This window comes from Ctenocephalides felis, unplaced genomic scaffold (genome assembly GCF_003426905.1).
Source record: "Ctenocephalides felis isolate EL2017-DRISC unplaced genomic scaffold, ASM342690v1 CF-g0.4_SCAFFOLD_01492, whole genome shotgun sequence".
Classification (NCBI taxonomy): domain Eukaryota; kingdom Metazoa; phylum Arthropoda; class Insecta; order Siphonaptera; family Pulicidae; genus Ctenocephalides; species Ctenocephalides felis.
Window position 1 is genome coordinate 34,367,052 of NW_020537646.1, and position 22,145 is coordinate 34,389,196.

The 22,145-nt window shown below is 27.7% G+C and overlaps 1 protein-coding gene across 1 annotated transcript in view; it reads left to right on the forward strand.

Moving 5' to 3' along the window:
- Nucleotides 1-22,145, forward strand: part of LOC113370540 (fatty acyl-CoA reductase wat-like) — a 73,771-nt gene that overhangs the window by 25,999 nt on the left and 25,627 nt on the right. The window contains exons 2-3 of the mRNA XM_026611218.1: nucleotides 18,331-18,466; nucleotides 19,147-19,277. Coding sequence (XP_026467003.1) covers nucleotides 18,331-18,466; nucleotides 19,147-19,277 — 267 coding nt within the window. The remainder of the gene's footprint in view (nucleotides 1-18,330; nucleotides 18,467-19,146; nucleotides 19,278-22,145) is intronic.

Sequence of the window (22,145 nt, forward strand, 5' to 3'; positions counted from 1 at the left end):
AAAGTACATATAAAAGGTATTATTATTAATAAAGTGGAAGGTATTTTTATTACAATATTTTTTCTCATTCGATATAAAAAATCAATTTCTGTCGATCACCACTTTCTCCATAATCTGCGGACGAAACTTGAATAAAAATATCGTAAAGGTGCTACATCGTGTGATTTTAACGTTACTCTTGGCATAAATTTAAAACACAGTTTTAAATAATCGAATCCAATACGAGTTCACCATATGATTTCGTTATAAATCATTTTCGCTTCTCACAAGAAAAGATAGTTGGACGAAATGATTTGAGATCTTTATTATCTCATAAATAGGTACATTAAGATGATTTATAGCAATAAATATTTTATATTTGTCGTTTAGATATATTAGATTTATTACAATCGATATTGAGAATTATGAACGTTAAATTTGACTTAATTTTTTAAATTCTGATTAATATTAATAATTCACTAGTATGTTAAAAATATAAAGTTATAACGATTTAGCAATTATGCAATATAAATAATAATAAACAAAAAAAATGCTATGTTTTTTCATTAGAAATATCTTTCTCCTGACATTAGGTAGTAGTAATATTTATTTTTACTTGGAAATATGCAACTATAAAATTTGGCTTCAAATAAAAAATTATAACAATTATGTTCTAATTATGTTATAATTGTACTGATGCTTATTATTAGGAGAAGGAAATTGTACCTAATATCTTATAATAGGAAGACAAAAGCTCTTACAATTGAGCCACTACTCTTATCAGCTCTTATAAATTTTTCAAACCCTATAAGCCTGGTTACAAATTTGTTAGGATTTATTTTGTTTGAATATTTATGAAAAAGTAAATTAATGTTGCGGTATCAATTACAAAGCTTAATGAATTAGATCATAAAATTCAATGTACTAAAATATTTTAAAAAAAAATAGACTAAGCCGAATTTCTTCTAGTATTAAGATAGAGTTTTACTTGATTGTCAATTTTGAATTCAAGTAAGCAATACTTTCTGTATTCCATATCAATAGATCTAGCAATATCTATTATTCAAGGTGTAGTAATCAACTTAAAAAAATATATTTCACGGTTTTCACTAATATCATAAGTAATTATAATAAATTATTCTAAAATACGTCAATACATTATTATTTATAAATTATAAACATAAAAAATACGTCATATTTCTTTCACTTACGCATAATCATGGCACGCATTTACTAAATGTATATTAGAAAAACAAGAAATCGTTAAATATCGATAATATTTCAATAATTGAAAATGTTATGAAAATTAAAATTGATACGTTCATATGCGAATATTCATGTTTTGATTTCATATATAATTCTGTTATATATTTTCACAAAAAATGGTTAAACTACAAATTCCAATTGCATAAATTAATTTTCAATGTCTCATAAGACATTGTAAAATTGTAAAGTCATTGTAAAATAATCATATTTAAAACTAATAATGTAAAACAGAATTTATTCTTTACGAACTGCATCTAAAAATACAAGATTGTGTAAATGGCAAATGAATGACAAACTAAATTTATAATAAAACAAATTATAATATAATGCAAATCATGTATTTTAATTTAAAAATGCAAAATATAATTGATGTTTTTCTATTTATAATTGCACATGTGTGATTTCACAAGCAAATAAAAAGTAAACGATATTGATATTGATATGTAAAAGCTATAATTGTGCAATTGATGGTACCCAAGGTTGACATAACAACTGAATATTATTAAGTCACTTGTAATAATTTACATTAAATATAACAGTAAAGTTTTAATGATAAACTAACTATTTTAATGAATATAACAGTGAATAAAAATATAAATAGTAGCAACTCAAAATGTTTTTTTCCAATTCTGGACAGGTGGACAAATTGTAAATATCCATTAACTAATTTTCTAATATATAATTGAACTACTAATATATAAAGAGCTAAAAGCTATCTGTAACGGGGGTAACTAGCAACGGGGCACTTTTCAATGGGATTTTTAACGATATGAAAGTATTATTTGTAATAGATTGCGTTGATGCATAGAAATAATAATTACTTAGAAGCAGGTTAATTTTCTTAAAACTGAGTGAAGGATACATTATCACAGAGGTTATTGTCGTTACAACTAGCCCCTAAATACGGGGTAACTTTCAACACAGTACTTTTTGTAGAAATTGATTAATTGTGATTTAATAAACATTGGTTGTGAAATTAGTTTCACTTGTTCGGTAGAGTAGATTTCGTAGCAATATAATTAGTAAATCTCAAAATATATTAATTTAAAAAAAATATTACAACCAGCCCCTGGCTGGCAGACGAACCATGAATAGACAGATTTAATTCTGTAAAAAACAGTGCAAAATATATAATTATTGTTTAAACTGAAAAATAACATTAACATACATGTTGACATTCAAAACACTGGTAATAAAACAGGCAATTTTAAATTAGAAATATATTTTTGATCTAAACTTTCACGTGAAAATGGATATTACTGCTGCACGATATCAGATTATCGAAGGGCTCTGATTTATTTGCTTAATAGTGATTTTGATGTTGAAACATTGTAACACATGTTTTTTTGTTAATTTATTGGCTTTTAAATTACAATTATATATTTCTATATTAGATGATAATGTTACTAAATTAAATGGTTTCTTAATATTTTTGTTTCTATGGATCTCGTTAATTAAGAATAAGATATGTAACACACGTAAGATTATCATATTAAAAAAATGTTGACAATGATTTATTTTTACGTTTTGACACTAGATAAATGTCTATAGTACATATTATTTTAATCAAGTTTCAAAATTATTTTGTTGCTACTATACTTATTCAATGTTTTGTATAATTTTTAGCTGTATGATGACATATCTAGGTTTAGAACTCGAGGGCTGTTAATAATAATATTTTTTTAATTTGGCGTATTATAAATTTATTAAATCTTTCGACTAAAAATGTGTTTGCTCCATATGGATGTCATCGCAAAGTACGCAATTTACGACGATGCAAGACAAGTGACGAATGTTGAAATATTTCAAACACATAGTAAAGGAGAAAGTGTCATCTCATATAACCGACGTTTTATTTATTATCGTACTTCTTTCAAGGTCTCTTTATCATCGATCTATTGGTAATCTGCCAGAAATTTATGGATTTCGTATTAACTTTGCCTGTGACTAACCCAGTTTTGCATGTTTCCAATTTTCTCCACAGAAAGTTTATTTCATCGAAGTGTAATAAGTTTTTACTAACAATGATAGAGAAATATATGCTCCTGATGCATATAATCGTAATGAAATAGTGAATTATATTTTTATGGGTTTTTTGTCTACCAACAATTTTGCCAAAAGTACTATAAGCATACACGAACAAAATATACAATAATTTATAGCTATACTTATTTAGGAATCTTTATTGATTTAAATAGAATCATAAATTCAATATGTATTTATTTCTTCAGATTTATTAACTTCCCGTAGGGCAAGTTATAATAGTAATCGCAAAAAAAATCGAAAATGAAAATTTTTATATATCTTTACGTTTCAAAGGTTTCTGAACATTTTGGCGTAACTTAGAAAAAATGGATGTATGTGTATGTGTGTGTGTGTGTGTGTGCGTGCGTTTGTATGTATGCGGTTACAAATTAACGTCGACGATTTCAGGAACACCGATCAACTGATTTGAATAATTCAAAAAACATTCGATTCATATTGATAAGGAGACGTGCTGATTAGTTTTTGGCGAAGGCAGGTCTAGCCATTCCGAAGATACGGGGCAAAAAGTGCCAAAAACGGTAACTCAGTTTTTAAGAGAACGGAATCGGTCAAAAATGATCATTAGACATATGCACATCAAATTATCAGATATTTTATAGAGATTTTGAAAAATTAATATCTGATACGGGAAGTTCCAGCAATTTGCCTTAAGGCTAGATGCCATGCACCCTACTAGTTATTAACTTATTCTATTGAATTTACAGATAAAAGCATAAATTGAAGCATACAACTTATATCATTATTGTATAATTTTGATTAATATAATTAAATTAACAGGGTTTATTATTTTTTTCATAATATAAATGCTGATAAAAATCTCCATTGTATCAGATGTATTGATTCAGAACAAATGTGTAAAATTAATAGCCAATGAAGGTTAGATATTTAAAAATAAATTTATCACCTTTACCTTTATATAGCTTAAATGATGTTCTCACAAAATAAAAATTCTTGATCAATGGTATACGTTATTATTTCGAAATTTTTGAAACGGAAAGGGTTCAATATAAAAAGAGCAAGAGATTGAAAACCGGACCTTCCTCTTATTATAGATTGCTCAGAATTTATTCATTCGGTTATGACACACTGAACTGAAGAAATTCCAAGAACAATTTGAGTTCCTGAAGCGCGGATTCGAAACATTTTATTTTATTTATTTACATTATAATGATTGATTGAATCATGATTGAGTCATGATTGAAAAATTGGAAAATATTTATTGTACGATAGCTTACTATTCTGGAACTACGGCGAAAATTTTTAATTGAGAAAACAAATTAATATCTTTTTCTATGGCCAATTAAGGATGATTGTTTAAAGTAAAAGCTTTTATTGTAATTATTCTTTACAATCTGTAATTTATACTCTCTATCTTTATTTGTTGAATTATAAAAATATATGAATAATTAGGTTTTCAAAAACTAATACAATCTAATTAAGTATCTGTATTATATAAATACTAATAATAGAATATAATTTTTTTTGTCAATATAAGAACGAACTATTCATTTTTTCTGGATCTATTTGAAAATATATTTATATTAAGATTCAATATTTAAGATTTATTAATTACTAATAATATTTAACTAAAATTACTAATATTTTGAAAATCTATTCAAATGTTTGCTTTCCTTGCATTTCAGAAGAAAACTTAGTTGTATTATAAAATTTTAATAAGTGTCAATTATTTAAGAACTCAGCACATCCTTATTTATCAACTAGACAATTCCATAGATTTTTTTTAAATAAGATAAAATATTATAAATCTATATTATTTAATATATCTTATAATTTATTACATCTACTGCAATATTGAAATATAAAGGCAGTAACTTATTTTTATCATGATACAATTGACAAGACATGTCACAGAAAATAGTTTCTTATGATAATTATTGCAAAAAAAATATTTTTACGCTAAGTTTCTCTTGAATTAAAGTAAATATAAAATTCTAACTTTTATGTAGAGTAAAATAAATGGGTAATATTTTAGTAATCAATATACTTATACACATTATTTAAATTCGAAAATTGATAGGGGGAAGTCCTGTAACGCCGGACAGCACCTAATACCGGACACTCAATTTAACACGTATTATTTAAGCGAGTATAAATCTTTTTATATCAAAATACAAGTGAAAGGGTCGCGGGGGGCACACAGATGCAGGATCACCCGCCAAGACTTACCTGTGACGCAAAAGGCCACGGCGGGAGCAACCCTTTGCTGTTTTAGGCGCAAAATCACGGCGTCACCTAAATATCAATGAAAGTAATTCTAGTGTATTTATGCATTTATATTTGAGTGGCATTCAATGATAAAAGTAGTACTTGATTGTTATCCGTAAAATGGTAGAATTTTAAGATATTTTAAACAATTTTAGTAGGCACCACCAAACGAACGAACATGCCTGTCCCTTAGCACCGGACACTAAGTCGTCTCCTAGTGCCGGACGGTAAATACATTGATATTTCTTGTGAGAGTTAACGTAATTTATTTTAATTATTTAATTTTGTTCTGTATGAGTACTAACGGTCACTACATACCCTCATTTTTTCGTATTTCCTAGTCAAAGAATGATAATCTTATGATGAATGCTCCAGCTGAGAGCATCGGTGTGGCCCAGCCAAAAGGGTGGATAATTAGTGATTTTTTATTTGCAATATCTAAGAATATTCGTCAAACACACATGTGCAGATATCCAGAGTGTAGAGATAGCTACCTATGTGTTCAATGCTGGTTATTTGAAATGTCCGGTACTAGGTGCCACTTTGTAAAATCATATTTCTTGTTACCAAAGTTTGATTGATAGTATTAATTATTTTTTAGCAAAGGTTGCGTTTTTGTTAATTTAGTTTGATTTCTAACTTTGTTATCTAACATAAGTCATAACTTTAATAAACATTTCGTAAAATATTTTTTTATTTATTTATAAATAACTTAAGGTGTCCGGTACTCGGGGACTTCACCTATATTGAAAAATAAAAAACTAGTTTTACCAATTTTGATGTTTTTTTTTCAATGCATAACAAGTGCTAAATAATTAATAACGCTTAGGTTTTCTTAATTGAATCGAATCAATTATTCCCCGATGGTTTCCAACTCCTGCCTGTCGTAGAGTATGTATATGTAGTGTGTTGTGTTTTTTTCGAGATGTCTGCTCGTCAGCTTTCTCCAACTCGATTCTTGTGTAATTTACGTAATGCATCCATCGGACAGAAATGCGCCGTAATGATATCCAAACGCAATCACAATACAATGGATAAAAGGACGTGCATCAGAGAGATAATATGAGAATTTTCTATCCATAGAAAACATGACACGATGAATGCGATGCAAATTATAGAGATCTACGCGATTCATTTCCCGTGTGAGATAAGTCATTTTTCGAATACGTAATAATGAAAACTATTGTGCAATTTGCTCTATTTTGAGCAACTGGTGCGCTATTGATCCAAAATATGACATCAAGTAAAAATTGCATTTGGCTTGACTTTGGCTTTGTTGAAATATATAACACATTTTTATTAGACAAAAAAAATTGATGAAATTGTGATCAGAAAAGGAATGGTCAACCAATGGGTTGCCTCCTAATAAGACATGGTTAAGGAATTTCATCACAGCAGCTCGTAGAGCGCATGTGTTGATTGCTATTTTAATGTATAAAAATAGGAATAGTAATTAGAACTTAATCCTATGAGTTACTATCATGATGTTTATCAACTATGTGAACCATCTTTCATAGAAAGCAACCGAATTGTTCTATCTATATTTAAAATATTTTTTTATGTGTGATGTGTGATGGTATATTCATGATGTGCGTGTGATGTATGATGGTATATTTAAAACATTAGGCAGCATTGTCAGATTGGCTCTTTTTTATTTCAAACATGTTTTCATCTATATTTTCAAAATAATTCAACACATTTGGGGTATTGATGATTCTGTGGCCGTTTCTCACAATTCCAATTCATATTTTTCTTGTTCGATGACCATATTTGAAAATACAAGATATTTCGATGAATCAATGAATTATTTATAGAAGAGAGCTTTTTATATTAAGCTTTATTAATCAGAACTTTGATCAAATAAGTATTTTCATTTATCAGAGAAAAATATTTAGACTATTATATGTATGGCGAATATTTACCAATACATTTATACATTGATGATACATTGGCCTTATTTTAACATAAGCAGAAATCATATAATTTTTTTTAAATAATATTAAAAGTAATAGTAATTTTATATTCTCGATTAGATTAGGATTAAATTAAGAGTATTTTTATAGTACATAATTCTTTGACTATTGAGCATGAGTAAAGTCAAGCAGATAAGCGATTAGAGTATCAGAAAGTTCCAGAATTTTAACTCTAAATTCGAATTGTTATACTTTATATTTCACGCAACGAAATTACACTAACATTAGAATAATCTATATTATATAAAACAAGCATTATTGTTAGTAATTTATGTGGCAATTATTCAAAAGTCTGTAGTTAGTAATACTTAACTACATTACGAAAATTATATATTTATCTTAGTAAAATGTAATATATAATTATGTAAATGTCTTCAGTGCAATTGGTTATTATATAAATATAATTAATATGACTACACATCAAGTACCGGTTAAATAGCTTTTAAATTTTTGAAATCGCATCAACCGTAAGTGAAAGAACGTCTAAATGCGAAACAATTTATATTATCTACCAGACTACTTGTTTACCAATTACCGTATGCCATTCTACCTATTTATCTGTTTCCTTCCTGTTCATCTGTCTGGCTGTCCACATGTTTACCTATTTACCTGTCCATATGTTCACCTGTCAACTCGTCCACCAGTTTATGGACTCACCTCTTTATATGTTTATCAGTCTACCTGTCTACGTGTTTACCAACCTACTGGTCCCCTTGTTTACCTGTCTATCCCTCTATCTAGTTTATCTGTCTATCTGTCTCCTGTTCTACTTCTCTACCTGTTTCCCTCTCTAAGCTATATACCTATCTACCTATGTACCAGTAATTCTATTTGTACATGAATGAATTTTTAATGATTTGTAAAGATCATATTTGACCAACAATTATATTTTTTTAAAATTTTTTTTTTCTACTTGTTCAAAATCGCTGGACCTACCTTTGCAGAAATGTAATCAAATCTGTCAAGACAAGTAAATTATTTTTTGAATCTTTCAAATCGGATGCTCCATATTGCGCTATTCATAAAAAGTATGACATCAAGTAAAAATTGCTTATTGATCGACTTTGGCTTTGTTGTCAAAAAATGTAAATTATTTTTTGAATCATTTAAATCGGATGCTCCATTTTCTCAAAAACTAGTGTTTTCTCTACTTTTTGTTTTGTGTCTCCGAAACGGATGGACCTGCCTTTGCCAAAAGCTAATCAGCATATCTCACAATCAATACAAATCAAATATTCTTTAATCATATCTAATCAGATGTTTCATTCTCTTAAAAACTGCCATTTTTTACTTGTCCGAATCGGATAGTGCTGCCTTTGCAAAAAAACTGGCATGTCTCGCCACTAATACGAATCGAGTGTTTCTTGAACCCTTGAAAACGATTGATCTTTGTGTGAAATCGTTGACGAAAATTTGTATCGATACAAAACACATATACATACATATACACATACACACACTTTCAGTTTTTTTAAGACATTCCAATATGTTCAGGATGAGTGTGAATTTTTTTTCAATTATTTTTGAACAGCAATCAGAACCTAATAGTCGTTGTGCTGATTTGACTTAATACTAGTCTGTTTGATAGATGGCAATCCAATCAGTTGTCACATCTCTGTATGATATATTATTATTACAATTTCTGTAATATGGCGAGTATTTTTATTGGTGCTGTACTGCCGGGTGAAAAACATTTTGCTATCTATATTTCTAAGTGATAATAGTTGTCACTGCTGCCTAACAACAGGCTGCTCGTAGTGGGTATCGAATCCGGGACCACTAAATTAAGTCCCGGATTCGATATCACCTACGGGTGTGCCCTTAGTTTTAACCGATTACCTACGGGTGTGCCCTTAGTCTGAAGATATGCCAAAAATTTTCATTCTCGATTTTTTTGCGATTACTGTATCTCACCCTATCTGAAGTTAATAATTGAATAAACAGACCAATAAAATTGGCTAGAAAACTGTAGAGTCTAAAAATATTACGCAACCATAAACAACAAAATATTATGCTATAAATGTCCTATTCATTACACTACCTGCGCAATCATATATTGCATGTACCACCTAATTTAGCATCAACTTCCTTAATAAGAAAAGGTCAATCAATTGAGTTATATAATACCCCATCGACAATTTCTAGATATTAAATATCAAACTCGGCATCTCTATAATTCCGACTTTTCTACATAATATAGCAAATATCTTATATATTCGCATGTGGCACTACATACTTATCATTTATGTAACATCGTACGATGTGCCGGCTCCAATAAATAAGCGCAGTGGTGTCCTGGGTCAAGGTACGTTCCACATTTCGCCGTCCGTACGGCGTTTCCTTATAAAAGTAGTTTCTCTCACATCTGACTGATAACTGATTCTCGGCAACGGGTCAAACCTGTTTCAGAGACTCATAACGAATCAAACAGTGAAAGAAGAAAATTATTGTCTACTTGAAATTTGATGTAAAGTCCTTCTAGGACTTGCACGACCGATATAAAAAAAATTCAGTAGGAAAATTAGTTTATAAACACGTTTCTATTAGTTTTACACATGTTTGCTGCTAATTATTATCGAGCAAAAATTAAATCTCCATAATGTCGTAATCGGAAATCAAGAATATAAGCATAAATTTCAAACCTAGGAAGACATTATGTAACTCTAGTGATTAGTAGTTCGAAATGCATTGTTACACAATAATCATGCCAGAATGTTGAAATCATACTCAATTTTCGTTAAGTTTTAGATTTGGTATAGGATATAATTTCGTTAAGTTTTAGATAGGTATATAATAAAAATAAAACTGATTACATTAGTCATTTAAGAAGGGGAGCCTGCTTTAGGGCCTTAAAAAATAGATTTTCTTTGCAAAAATGTTTTCCAAAACTAGCCAAGAATATATCCCTAAAGTTTTAGAAACAAATTCCAATTATTTTCGGAGTTATAGAAGAAATAGTCTCGACAAAATGCTTGTCCCCGGCATATTATGACATATATTTTAAGGAAAAATAATTGAAGAAAATGTTAAAATATATAACAATAAAACCTGAATGTTTCGTTTCTATTAAATATTTATAACATTCCCTAAAAATTCCTCAAAAAAGCGATTTTTTGAAGCCTAAGTGAGCAGTGACAACGATTTTCACTTGGAAATATAGATAGCAATTCGTTTCCAAGTGAAAATAGCCCTTGCCCAGCTTTGCTACACCAATAAAAAGTCAGCACTATTAGATTAATCCTAATAACAAAAATCATCAAATATGGATGGATTAACCATTGGGTTACCATCTAAAAAATACGAAGTAAGGAGAAGTTTCAGCCCAACAGCTCATAGGACGAAAGGTTCTGATTGCTGTTAAAAAAATATCAAAAAAAAAAAAATTGATTTATCAAACCTATCAAATATTAATAGAAATTCAATTTAACAAATTGGATAAAGTTGATAAATTGTGAATTAAGCTATGAATAAAGTTTTATTAATTAAACATCTCAGACTACATCCTTTTTATTACAGCACCATAAAATATGTTATTATTATTATGACTATATTTAAAATTAGTCTTATTTGACTGATCATTAAAATGAAATATATACCAAAATTTATTATTTTTTTAAATAAAACATAGAAAGAATTCTGCAAGTGTTATAATATCATTATAGTTGTACGTTTCAAATAAGATTCGTTTGTGTAATCTATAAAAGTTTCTAGGAATTAATATCTTGCAATATTGTTTTTTAATTTCCTATATTGTTGGTCGAATTTCAATATGCTAGAATTAAAAATTGAATTTCATACATTTGCGACAATCCAAATTTTATCATACTACGGATAATACAAAAATTAATATAATTTGTTCTTGAATTTACTTTAGGTACTATGTAATTACTATTATTTTATTTGTATCATAGAGAATATTGCGAAAATATTTTCCTTTCAATATATAAACGTTATCCATTTTTAAAGTGAGGAAAGATCTCAATATTTCTTTGAGGACAGTTTATCTTTTTTATCTTTCACAACTTAAATTACGATTATTATTTACTATCACATTACTAATTACTTTCTACCTCAAGAAACTAGAACTTTTTAAATCATGATTTTCGATTTAAATTTCATATTATTTTAATTTTAATCTATTTTGTGATATGTCATTTTAAATTAAATATTCTGACACATTACTTATGTGTTGCTATACTTGGGTATGCATTTAGACAAAAAAACTTCGGAACAACATATAAACTAACTAGTGGGGTGGGTGGCATCGTGCCTTAAGGCAAATTGCTGGAACTTCCCGTACCGTAACGAAATGTTCGAGGAATATTGAATGTTTTCAAATAGATCATTATAAATATTGTAACATTGTCTAATATTTATAAGAATTATATAAACTGAATTGCAGAGTTGAAATTATTTGTTTAAAGTATATTAGAGCTATAGTCAGAATTAAAAATAAAATCTGAATTATTTTCGATATACAAAAAATTAAAAAAAAAAAAAAAAAAAAAAATACAAATTTTTTTTTCCAAAATCAATTATTTTGTTAAGACAAGCAGAAAGTTCTTTGAATCAATTGAATCGGACGCTTAGTTCTCTCAAAAACTGCTATTTTTTGTACATTTAGCTCTGTATCTCCGAAATGGCTGGGCCTGCCTTTGCGAAAAACTCTTAACCCCTTCTCCCAATCATTACTAATTGAATGTTTTTTAGATCATTCAAATCGGATGCTCCGTTCTCTCAAAAACTCGATTTCTATTTTCTGCACTCTTTGCTCCTTATCTCCGTAACTGCTGGACCTGTCTTTGCCAAAAACTAATCAGCTCTTCTCCTTATTAATAGGAATCGAATGTTTTTTAAACCATTCAAATCGGTTGATTCGTACGCCCGAAAACGTGGGCGAAAATTTGTATCCATACATACATACACACACACACACACACACACATCCATTTTTTCTGAAGTATGCCAAAACGTTCAGAAACCTTCAAAACGTCGAGAAATGTAAAAATTTTCAATTCCGATTTTCGGCCCATTACAATAACTTGCCCTACGGGAAGTTAAAAAAAAATTATTAAAAAATTATGTAAAAACGATACTAACTTATAGACAACAAGCCCCTTGAAACTAAATTTCTGATTAATAAAGGTTTAATAAAGCTTATATCGACTTCTTTATAAATATTAAAATTCTTGAACAATTATCTTCATTATCTTAAGTGACCCAAAAATCTAAAAACCTCAAATAGTTTATCAGGGTTCTTTGAAGCAAATTCTTTTATACAAAAAAATAATTTTAAGATTAACATTATGTAATGTATATAGAATAAAATGTAATCTTGCATTTTTTAATAAATGAATAACTTAAAAAGATTTTAATAAATATTTATTAATCATTGGAAAAAAATGAAATATCAACGGCATTGTAAAAAGCTAGTAAACCTTTCAAACAAAAATTGCTACAACTGTTATCATTAGCTTCGTACAAAAGCATATTCTTATCTTCAAATTACAAAGTAATGCCAATTGACTATTATATTACACGATTTCTTTTATACTCTTAATTAAAATTTACATAAACATTAAATTAATATTTGTATGCAAACTTCATATTATTGCATAAGTAACAACGCGGTCGTGAAACTTACAACCGAAAAAAAGCTTAACCTCGCGTGCCATTTGTTCCAAATGATGTAACGAGCATCTAAAAAACTTGAATAATGTAATAGATTTAAAACGATTTTTTATGTAAAAGTAGATCTATGTCAGTAGTGTCAAGAATACATGGGTTTTTATGAGAAACTAACAAAAAACTATAGAAGAGTAGTACCTCTGCTTTTCTTGCTAAGGAAAGTGAAATTCGTCGACACGAAATTATATAACAGTCTGACACATATGCGCCGTGCTAATTAATAAGAGAGATTTACAAACTCGTTCAACTTGATTAAAAGTTATTTTAAATAAGATATCATTTATAAGTTCGTCGTTTATGATCATTATGCGTTAGGCAATATATTGTTATATAAGGTTTTCTATCACCGCATCATGTATTATTGCTGTTTAAATGGGTTGTAAAATTATGTTTCCGGAATAATATACAATGCATAAATATTCAAATAAAATATAACAATTACTGAAATTGTAACAATTTAGTAACTGTAACTATAATAAAAAATTAGTTAACTTACAAATTAAAGTTGCGAGAAAAAGGGAAGCTAGAGGATCGACGTAGAAGTTTTTTTAACTTTAACTATTCTTCTAAAATATCAAGTAAAAATTATTCCATAACTATTATTTCACAATTAATTTTCTAGAAAAAGTTCGGTATTTCAACTAACCCTAGGTGTGTGTTTTTTCATTAATAATTATACTATTTATACAATTTAGCAATCATAAAAATTGTCACAGATTATCGAAGATTGATAAAGTTAAAACAAAATAAGATATATAAAATTAAAAGTTAGTCGTTAATAATAATACAAACCGAAATTTCATGATAGATAAATTTTTTATCCCTATAAAAAATGACGGACCTGCACAGTTCTGTATATTGCGTCAGCTTGCGAGGCATTAGTCCCTATAGCTTTCCTACTTATTTATATATAAATTAAATTACTGTTTTTGTTTAAAAGAACTGAAATGAAATATCATTTCTATTTTATGTATAAAATGATGCTGGTCATGACTTCGTGGTAGAGACTTGGTCAAGCAACGAACTTAATATCAAACAGTATTAATATCAGCTGTTTACTTAGGATTATAAGTCTCAAATATAATACTAATTGTAAGTTAAAATAACTCTTAGGGGCCATAGCCGCAAAATGAATTCCATCTGCATTAGATGAAAAATCTAATAATAATTTCATAAGATAGAGATCAGTAATTCATTGATAAACGTTTGTATACATGAATTTGTATTTAATATTAGTAACTTTTTTAAAAAAGACATGTTACGTGAAGTTTGCATGAAGTTGCTACAAATTGATACCCAGGAGCATTGATGGCTAGAAGGAAAAGTTGTCTTAGTTTTATTAATTTAATTTTTATCTTAACTATTATGTTTATATATTTGAATAATAATAAAAAATATGAAATGTATTATAGGAAATAAATCGGTTGCAACATATTATTGATATTCAATAGTTGTTTCCTATCGAATCTTTTAATAGCCGCTAGCATAACCATTATCAATAAAAATTAATTTATACGCGGGAGTAAATTAGTTCCACTTTTACCGATGTTGAAATTAAGAAATTACTTCCGTATGAAGAAAAAATCGGATAAATACGAGCAGAAATCGAACAATGAAAAATACTTATTTAATAAAGTTAAATTTATTTTGAGATATATTACAGCACAAATTTGTGAATTGACGTCGGCTAATTGTAAAACTTAAAATTTACAAGTAGCCGAGTATATTAACAATTAAACCGCATCTTAAATTAAATTGTGTGATTGAATTCTGTGACTCACATTGTACCTGAAAATTATACCATCTTAAAGAATTAAATTAGTAAGATAGACCAATTGAGTTCTAAAATAGGAAGATAGATCAATAGAGAGGTCTTTCTCTTATTTTCTTTTAATATTTTAACTTACAGAAATATGTATTATTTTTGGTAAATAAAGTTATCACACAGAATAAAAATTTGATAACTAAACTTGTAATTTAGTACTTCTCGTAAGAAAACACAAATAGGGGAACTAGGGGCTATCTGTAACAGGGGTAGCTAGAAACGGGCTTTTTTCAATAGACTTTTAAATGATATTAAAATATTTTTTGTCTCGATAGGACCTATAAACCGCTCTGCATTCTACTGTCGTAGATATTGTCCATGCAATATACAGAACTGCGCAGGTCCGTCATTTTTGAAATGTGATATACAATTTTACTGTCATAAAGTTTAAGCTTGCATTATTAATATCCACTAATTTTAAATTCTGTATATCTAAATTTTTTTCAAATTTATTAATCTCTGATGGTTACCACATTAGCCATTTTTTGTAATTTCTGAATTGTTCAAATAGTTATCTTGATTATTATAAAAAAAATTACCCCTGGGGTTGGTTGAAACAAAATCTGAGGGCTAGTTGTAACATATAAGAATTATATACAGATTCATCATAGGTAAATTATGTTGGAGACACTATATCTTTTATTTGTATTATGAATATAGTAGTTTACATTGATTTATGATAAAAATTTATGACAGTTGATTTATAAATAATTACTCAGAAACAAATCAATTTTATTGAAAATAATTAAAGAATAAATTATCAGAGGTATTATTGGCGTTTTTGTGTTGTTACAACTTGGCAAGTTAGATGGTACAACTAGCCCCAAACACAGGGTAAACTGTAACACCACACTTTTTAATTATAATGATTGTAATGAATTAATTGTAAATTATAATCAATAATTATGGAATTAATTTTACTTGATTTGGTAGAGAAACAGTTAAAATATCAATCTAGTTTTATTTTGAGGAAATATAATCAGTGGATTTGAAGAATTAAATCAAAAAAGCTCCTTATTTTGCAATATCAATTTTTTTCTAATCATGATAAAACTGCAACAATTTCTTTATAAATGCAAACTAAAGTTGGCGAAATTTGGTCAATCTTATATTATTACTATTATATATTATTACGAATATATAATTGCAACACATTAGTTAATAATTTCAGTGTTTCAACTACACAAGAAAGCAATTTTTAAATCCATAATATTGATTCGATAACCTAGTGATATAATATGATAAAGCTGTTAGATAACAAGTCCCTGCGTAATGACGTGCTAATAATAAAAGTGGCCGGTTTCTTACAATCTTCTATTTAAAGAAATTAATTACGAGACATTAAATTTCTCCAAACTGATTGGGATTGATCTATAGAATGTATAAAAAAGTTCACTGAAACATCATGCCCTAAAGACACTTAAATAAAATTTTATTTAGAATGTAAATTAAATTCTAAAGCTTAGAAGTGAGGAGCAAGTTACATGAGTGTGTTAAATAAATAAATATATACATATAAAAATATTTATACAAAATAATTTGATATTGCTAAATTTAATAGCAGAATTTTAAATAATATGCATATTCTTAAGGTGTAGAAAATAACATAAGTAGTTATTATTGCCGAAGCATAATGATTCGTTTTTTTTTTCAATTTTACTTTGTTCGTGTATATTCCATAAATTTCTTCTGTGATTTATTTGATTTTATTTTATAGTAATTTAAATCTATTTCAAATTAGTTATGTATTGTGACCATTAATAAACAATAATAATTAACTTCCCACAGGGTAACTTATAGTATTAGTAATAGAAAAAAATCGAAAATGAGAATTTTTGCAAACTTTACGTGTGTAAAGAATTTAGTGCGTTAAAGATGTGTATGTGTGTATGTATATATAATGATATATATACACAATAGATACAATTTGTCGACGATTTCGGGCGCATGGTTAAAAAACATTCGATTTCTATTAATGGGAAGACGTGCTGATTAAATTTTGGCGTAGACAGGTCCAGCTATTTCGAAGATACGATGCAAAAATGCCAAAAATGGTAATTCAATGTTTGAGTAAACGGAGTGCCCGATTTGAGTGATTCATATGTCAGTACATTTTTACAATTTTTTTCCCTCGAATATTTGATTCTGATAGGGAAACTCCCAGCAATTTGCCTGAAGGCCTCGATGTCATGTACCACTAGCTTAGATATTGATTTATTCCATACTTTTTTTGTAAATGCATATGAAAAAAAATAATTAATTCAATTTAAATTAGGCTATTATATTGTGAAAATGTAAATCTTACCCTTTTTCTGTGCAAATTAAAAATTATTAATGTATGCAACTTTGTTTGCAATATTGAGAAAATTAAGACAATAAAATTACTTTCCCATGTTATAAAGTATTATGAATAAGTTACATGTTATTAGCCAACACGTTGGCTAATTTAATTAGATTTCTTCTTCAATAAAGAATATTTTCTAACACTGCAATGGGATAAATATATATGTATATAAACTAATTTCAATTTTGAAAAGCTTAGTTTTACACAACATTAGTATCCTATTATTATTAAAAAATAATTGACTTCTTAAATGTCTTTGCAAATGCTGAACGTTGACTTTTAATATGAAATCTTTTTTAAACTAATTTAATTGGCCTTTAACTCTTTCAACTCGGATGCCGCCATATTCAAATCTAAAATCTCGGAATTCGCGAGTGGAAAGGGTTAATACACATTTAATCATCTACATACTATAAAAAAATCCACCAAAAATAGATTCCATCGAATTAAACGGTTTAACCAGGGATTTAATTTAATTCTTCCATTTTTTTCATATATTTGTCTATTTTGCTCTATTAAGGCGTCCATTAATCACGTAAAGTTTTTGGGGGGAGGAAGGTTTGACATAAAATTCACAATTACATGGGGGTTCGAGGGGTATAGAAATATATCATGTGTTTTTATTTTTACCTAATTTTTTTTAAAAAAAAACCAAACATTTTCAAAAAAAAAATATTTTACCATTTTTTCTCCTAACTTAAAATACACGTCATGTTTAGTAGCGGAGGGGGAGAGGTTTTTTTGAACATCACCACGAATCACCAAGGGGAGGAAAGTCCAAAAATTCTTAATAAATCGATCACGTGAATAATGAACGCTCCCTAAACTACAACTTTCCAAAATGTTGTGTTCAGTTGAATTATTACCATCCCACCAATTTAGAATCTTGTTAAATGTCATGTAAAGTTGCTATAATTTATTCTCAGATATCTCTATTGGTTTGTAATTTTATTATAACTTATCGTATTCATATTTTATTTCAGATGGATGATTTGGTGATTCGAAACAACGAAACAAATCTGAAAAACCTATTGGTAAATGAAGATGCCCCAGTTTTGGCAGGGACTCCTTTGCAGCAGTTCTACAGTGGAGCCAACGTCCTGCTCACTGGCGGAACAGGTAAAAAATAATTCCATTTTTTATTTAAAATTATAAACTATTTGCGATATTATTTCCAATGCTAACTTTCAATTTTATAATTTACGCGATATTGAATCAGACAGCCAAAAGTTTGTGTAATTGATGACGAATAGCAAGTAATTTTTTAACTAAAGAAACTACAGTCTATTTTGAATTATTGCTAACCACGAGTGCAATTCGTTTTTCCAACTTTTCTGTATTTATATTAACAATTAACACTTACGTTCAATGATACTAAGATATGTCTCGAATAAGACATTCGTCTTAAACTAAAATATTATTTATCACTAATGTTAAAAATTCTATTAATAATATATATATATATATATATATATATATATATATATATAAGTAAAGATAGCCATGAGGTAACCACCTAACGTAATTAAGAAGAATTATTACAATAGCTTATAATTAAAATGAGTTCTAATTGTTATACACGGACTAACTAAGCTTGTTATAAATTTCAAGATTCATATTTGATCGAGTTAACACAATAATTTTTAGCTTGAAAGAAAAAACTTTTCAATAAGTTTATAATTTACCTACTGATAATAAAAAATCTAATAAAAATCTGTTTTTACTATAATTATAACAATTTAATTACGAAATGTATTTTACATTTTACCTATTACAATTGAATCGTTTAATTGTTTCAGGTTTTATGGGAAAAATCCTGATTGACAAATTATTGCGAACTTGTCCAGGACTCGAAAATCTTTATCTCCTGGTGAGAACCAAGAAAGGAAAAGATGTTCATACCAGAGTCGAAGAAATTTTTGATGATCCGGTAAGTTTAAAAATATAATGTGCATGCTTTTACCGTTTATATGTACCTACTTTTAATAAGTGAATAAAAAATTTAAACATTGCTAAATAAATTTTTTGCCAATAAATTATTATATTTTGTTTAAACTAATTTTTTTAAAGTTATGATAATAATTCACGAAAAATTCACCTCACGAGTTTTAATTAATTCGCAGAATTTGAAATATAATTTTGAAATTAAAATAGATATTTTTAACTAATGCTTTTATATCCACTTGGAAAAATAAATCAATCATTTAACGCTCAAAATATTAGCAGGATAAAAAAAATTTTTTGAAACAGTTATTTAGTGAATACACTACTTTGATTTATACCATCATCAAAGCATTATTTGAAAAAATAAATAAAACTAGTGGTCCATGGCATCGTACCTTAAGGCAGATTGCTGAAACTTCCCGTACCAATTTTTTTTATTTTTAAGAATTATTAAATCTTTTTTTAGTATTTGAAAAAAATAGATTTAGAAAAAAGGCTTTTCGAAAAAAAATGTTTTCTTCATTTTGAAATATTTTAGAACCTTTTTTTATTGCAATCGTATTGCTGCATAGAGGCGAATTATCGAAATGTAAACAAAATTTATACTTATTATTGAAATTTATATTTTAATTTATATTAATTTATATTTTATTATTAAAATCTCTATAAAATATCCGATAATTTGATCTCCAAAACCAAAAGACCTGTCTTTCCATAAATTTATTCAGTTCTTTATCTTGTCAATACAAGTAAAATGTTTTTTGACTTATTAAAATCGGACGCTCCGTTCTCTTAAAAACTAATTTGCTGTTTTTGGCACTTTTTGCCCCGTATCTACAGCTAGACCTGTCTTTGCCATTTGACTAATTAGCACGTCTTCTTATCAATACGAATCGAATGTTTTTTTGATTATTCAAATCGCTTCATTCGTGTTCCCGAAATCGTCGACGAAAATTTGTATCCGCACACACACATATACATACACACATACATCCATTTTTTCTTGGGTATGCCAAAATGTTCAGAAGGTTTTGAAACGTAAAGATATATAAAAATTTACATTTTAGATTTTTTTGCGATTACCATAACTTGCCCTACGGGAAGTTAAAAATTTAAATATTGCTAAATAAATTTGGAATATCGTTTGTTGCCAATAAATTATTATATTTTGTATAAACTAAATTTTTTAAAGACATGATAATAAGTCGTTTGACTTTCATATTTCAACTTTAATTGGTTAATTCATAGAATTTGAAATTAAATTTTAAAATCAAATTAGAAATTTTTAACTGAAGGTTTTATATCCACTTTGAAAAATAAATCAATCTTTTTACGCTCAAAATGTGAGCGGGATAAGAAAATTTTGGAAACAGTTCTTCGGTGAAAACTACAATGTAAATCAAGTCAATTAGCAATTATTAATTTATATCATCATCAATATTATCAGCATAATTTGGAAAAAATAAGAAAAGCATTCGTTTTTTAATTTTATTGTAGCTTTCAAAGCTTTTTAAAACTATTTGTTTAAAAGAAGTATATCTGGACCCACATTTTATCCCGGCTTAGCAACAGTCTTGCAAACACTAGTTCCGGGTGTAAATCTGACATTACTTGCAACCGAATATCAAGCAGTAGTAATATTCATTATCTTTTGAAAATATTAATCAAAAGTATATTTCTAAGTAAAAATTATTCTTTCACCACAATCAGAAAAGGACAGCCGTTGAATTGCTTTAAAAAAATGATAAAAATACAATAAGAAAATTATTGGGTAGACTTACAATAGCCATTAGTAAGAATAATCATAACAACAGCTTATAGAAACTAAAAATTCTCATTGCTGTTCAAACATTTTTTTTAAAATATTGTTCATATACACTTGATATTTATACAATGTTTGTATGAAAAATTAGGTAATGAATGTGTAATGTCAACTCTATTTTATTACACATAATAAAGATATATCGAATGCCTTCAAAAAATTTCCAAATTTGCAAACCATTTGCATAACCATAACTATTTAAAAACGACATCTTTATTTCAATTTGTTCACACATCTATTATCTAAAACAACCACACCTGTAAACATTTACCAAATGAGTACATTCACATATGAAATTACACCTGAAGATGAGAAATTTGAAAAAGACCTTGCACGGACGCAGGCAAGGCCAAAATTTCTCAATTTTCATTTTTGTCGAACAACAGACGAATTCACCAAAATCAGAGATGTGGGGAAATACGTCAAGGTTGTGCAAACACAACGTATCTTCAGACGACGGCGGAGAATGATCCGAATACGATGCGAAACCCCGACCGAGATTAATGTCATTCACATTCGAAAATAAGACAATAATCAATATAATACAGGCTATTGTAGTGGACATGAAACGTGTTAATTTTTCAATAACATAAAATAATGTTTTTGAGAATTCTTTTGGAAAATAGTAGTCTTTGTTTGGAGATCTTTTAATTGAGTACATAAAATATATATTTATATATTTAAATATATTTATAACAAAACTGAGATAAATGTATACCTGAAACCCCTTTTTTGCAAGAAATTATCAGTAATTATACCTTTTTTTACAATCTATACGTCCACAATGGCCGTGAAAATTTCGGAAATTGTTAGGTAAATCCCCTGACAGGTTTTGGATATTTTGATTTAAACCAAGTGATAATTGTTGGCCGCTTGAAGACTTTTTTAATATTTTTTTTAAGTTTTTTCGATCAATTTTTATTTATTTTTTTGTAATGGGTATAAAAAACATATTTTTTTTATTTGCATAGATTTATTAACATAGTGCATTTAAGAGATTATCTCCTATGAGATCTCTATTTTTTTATTTTT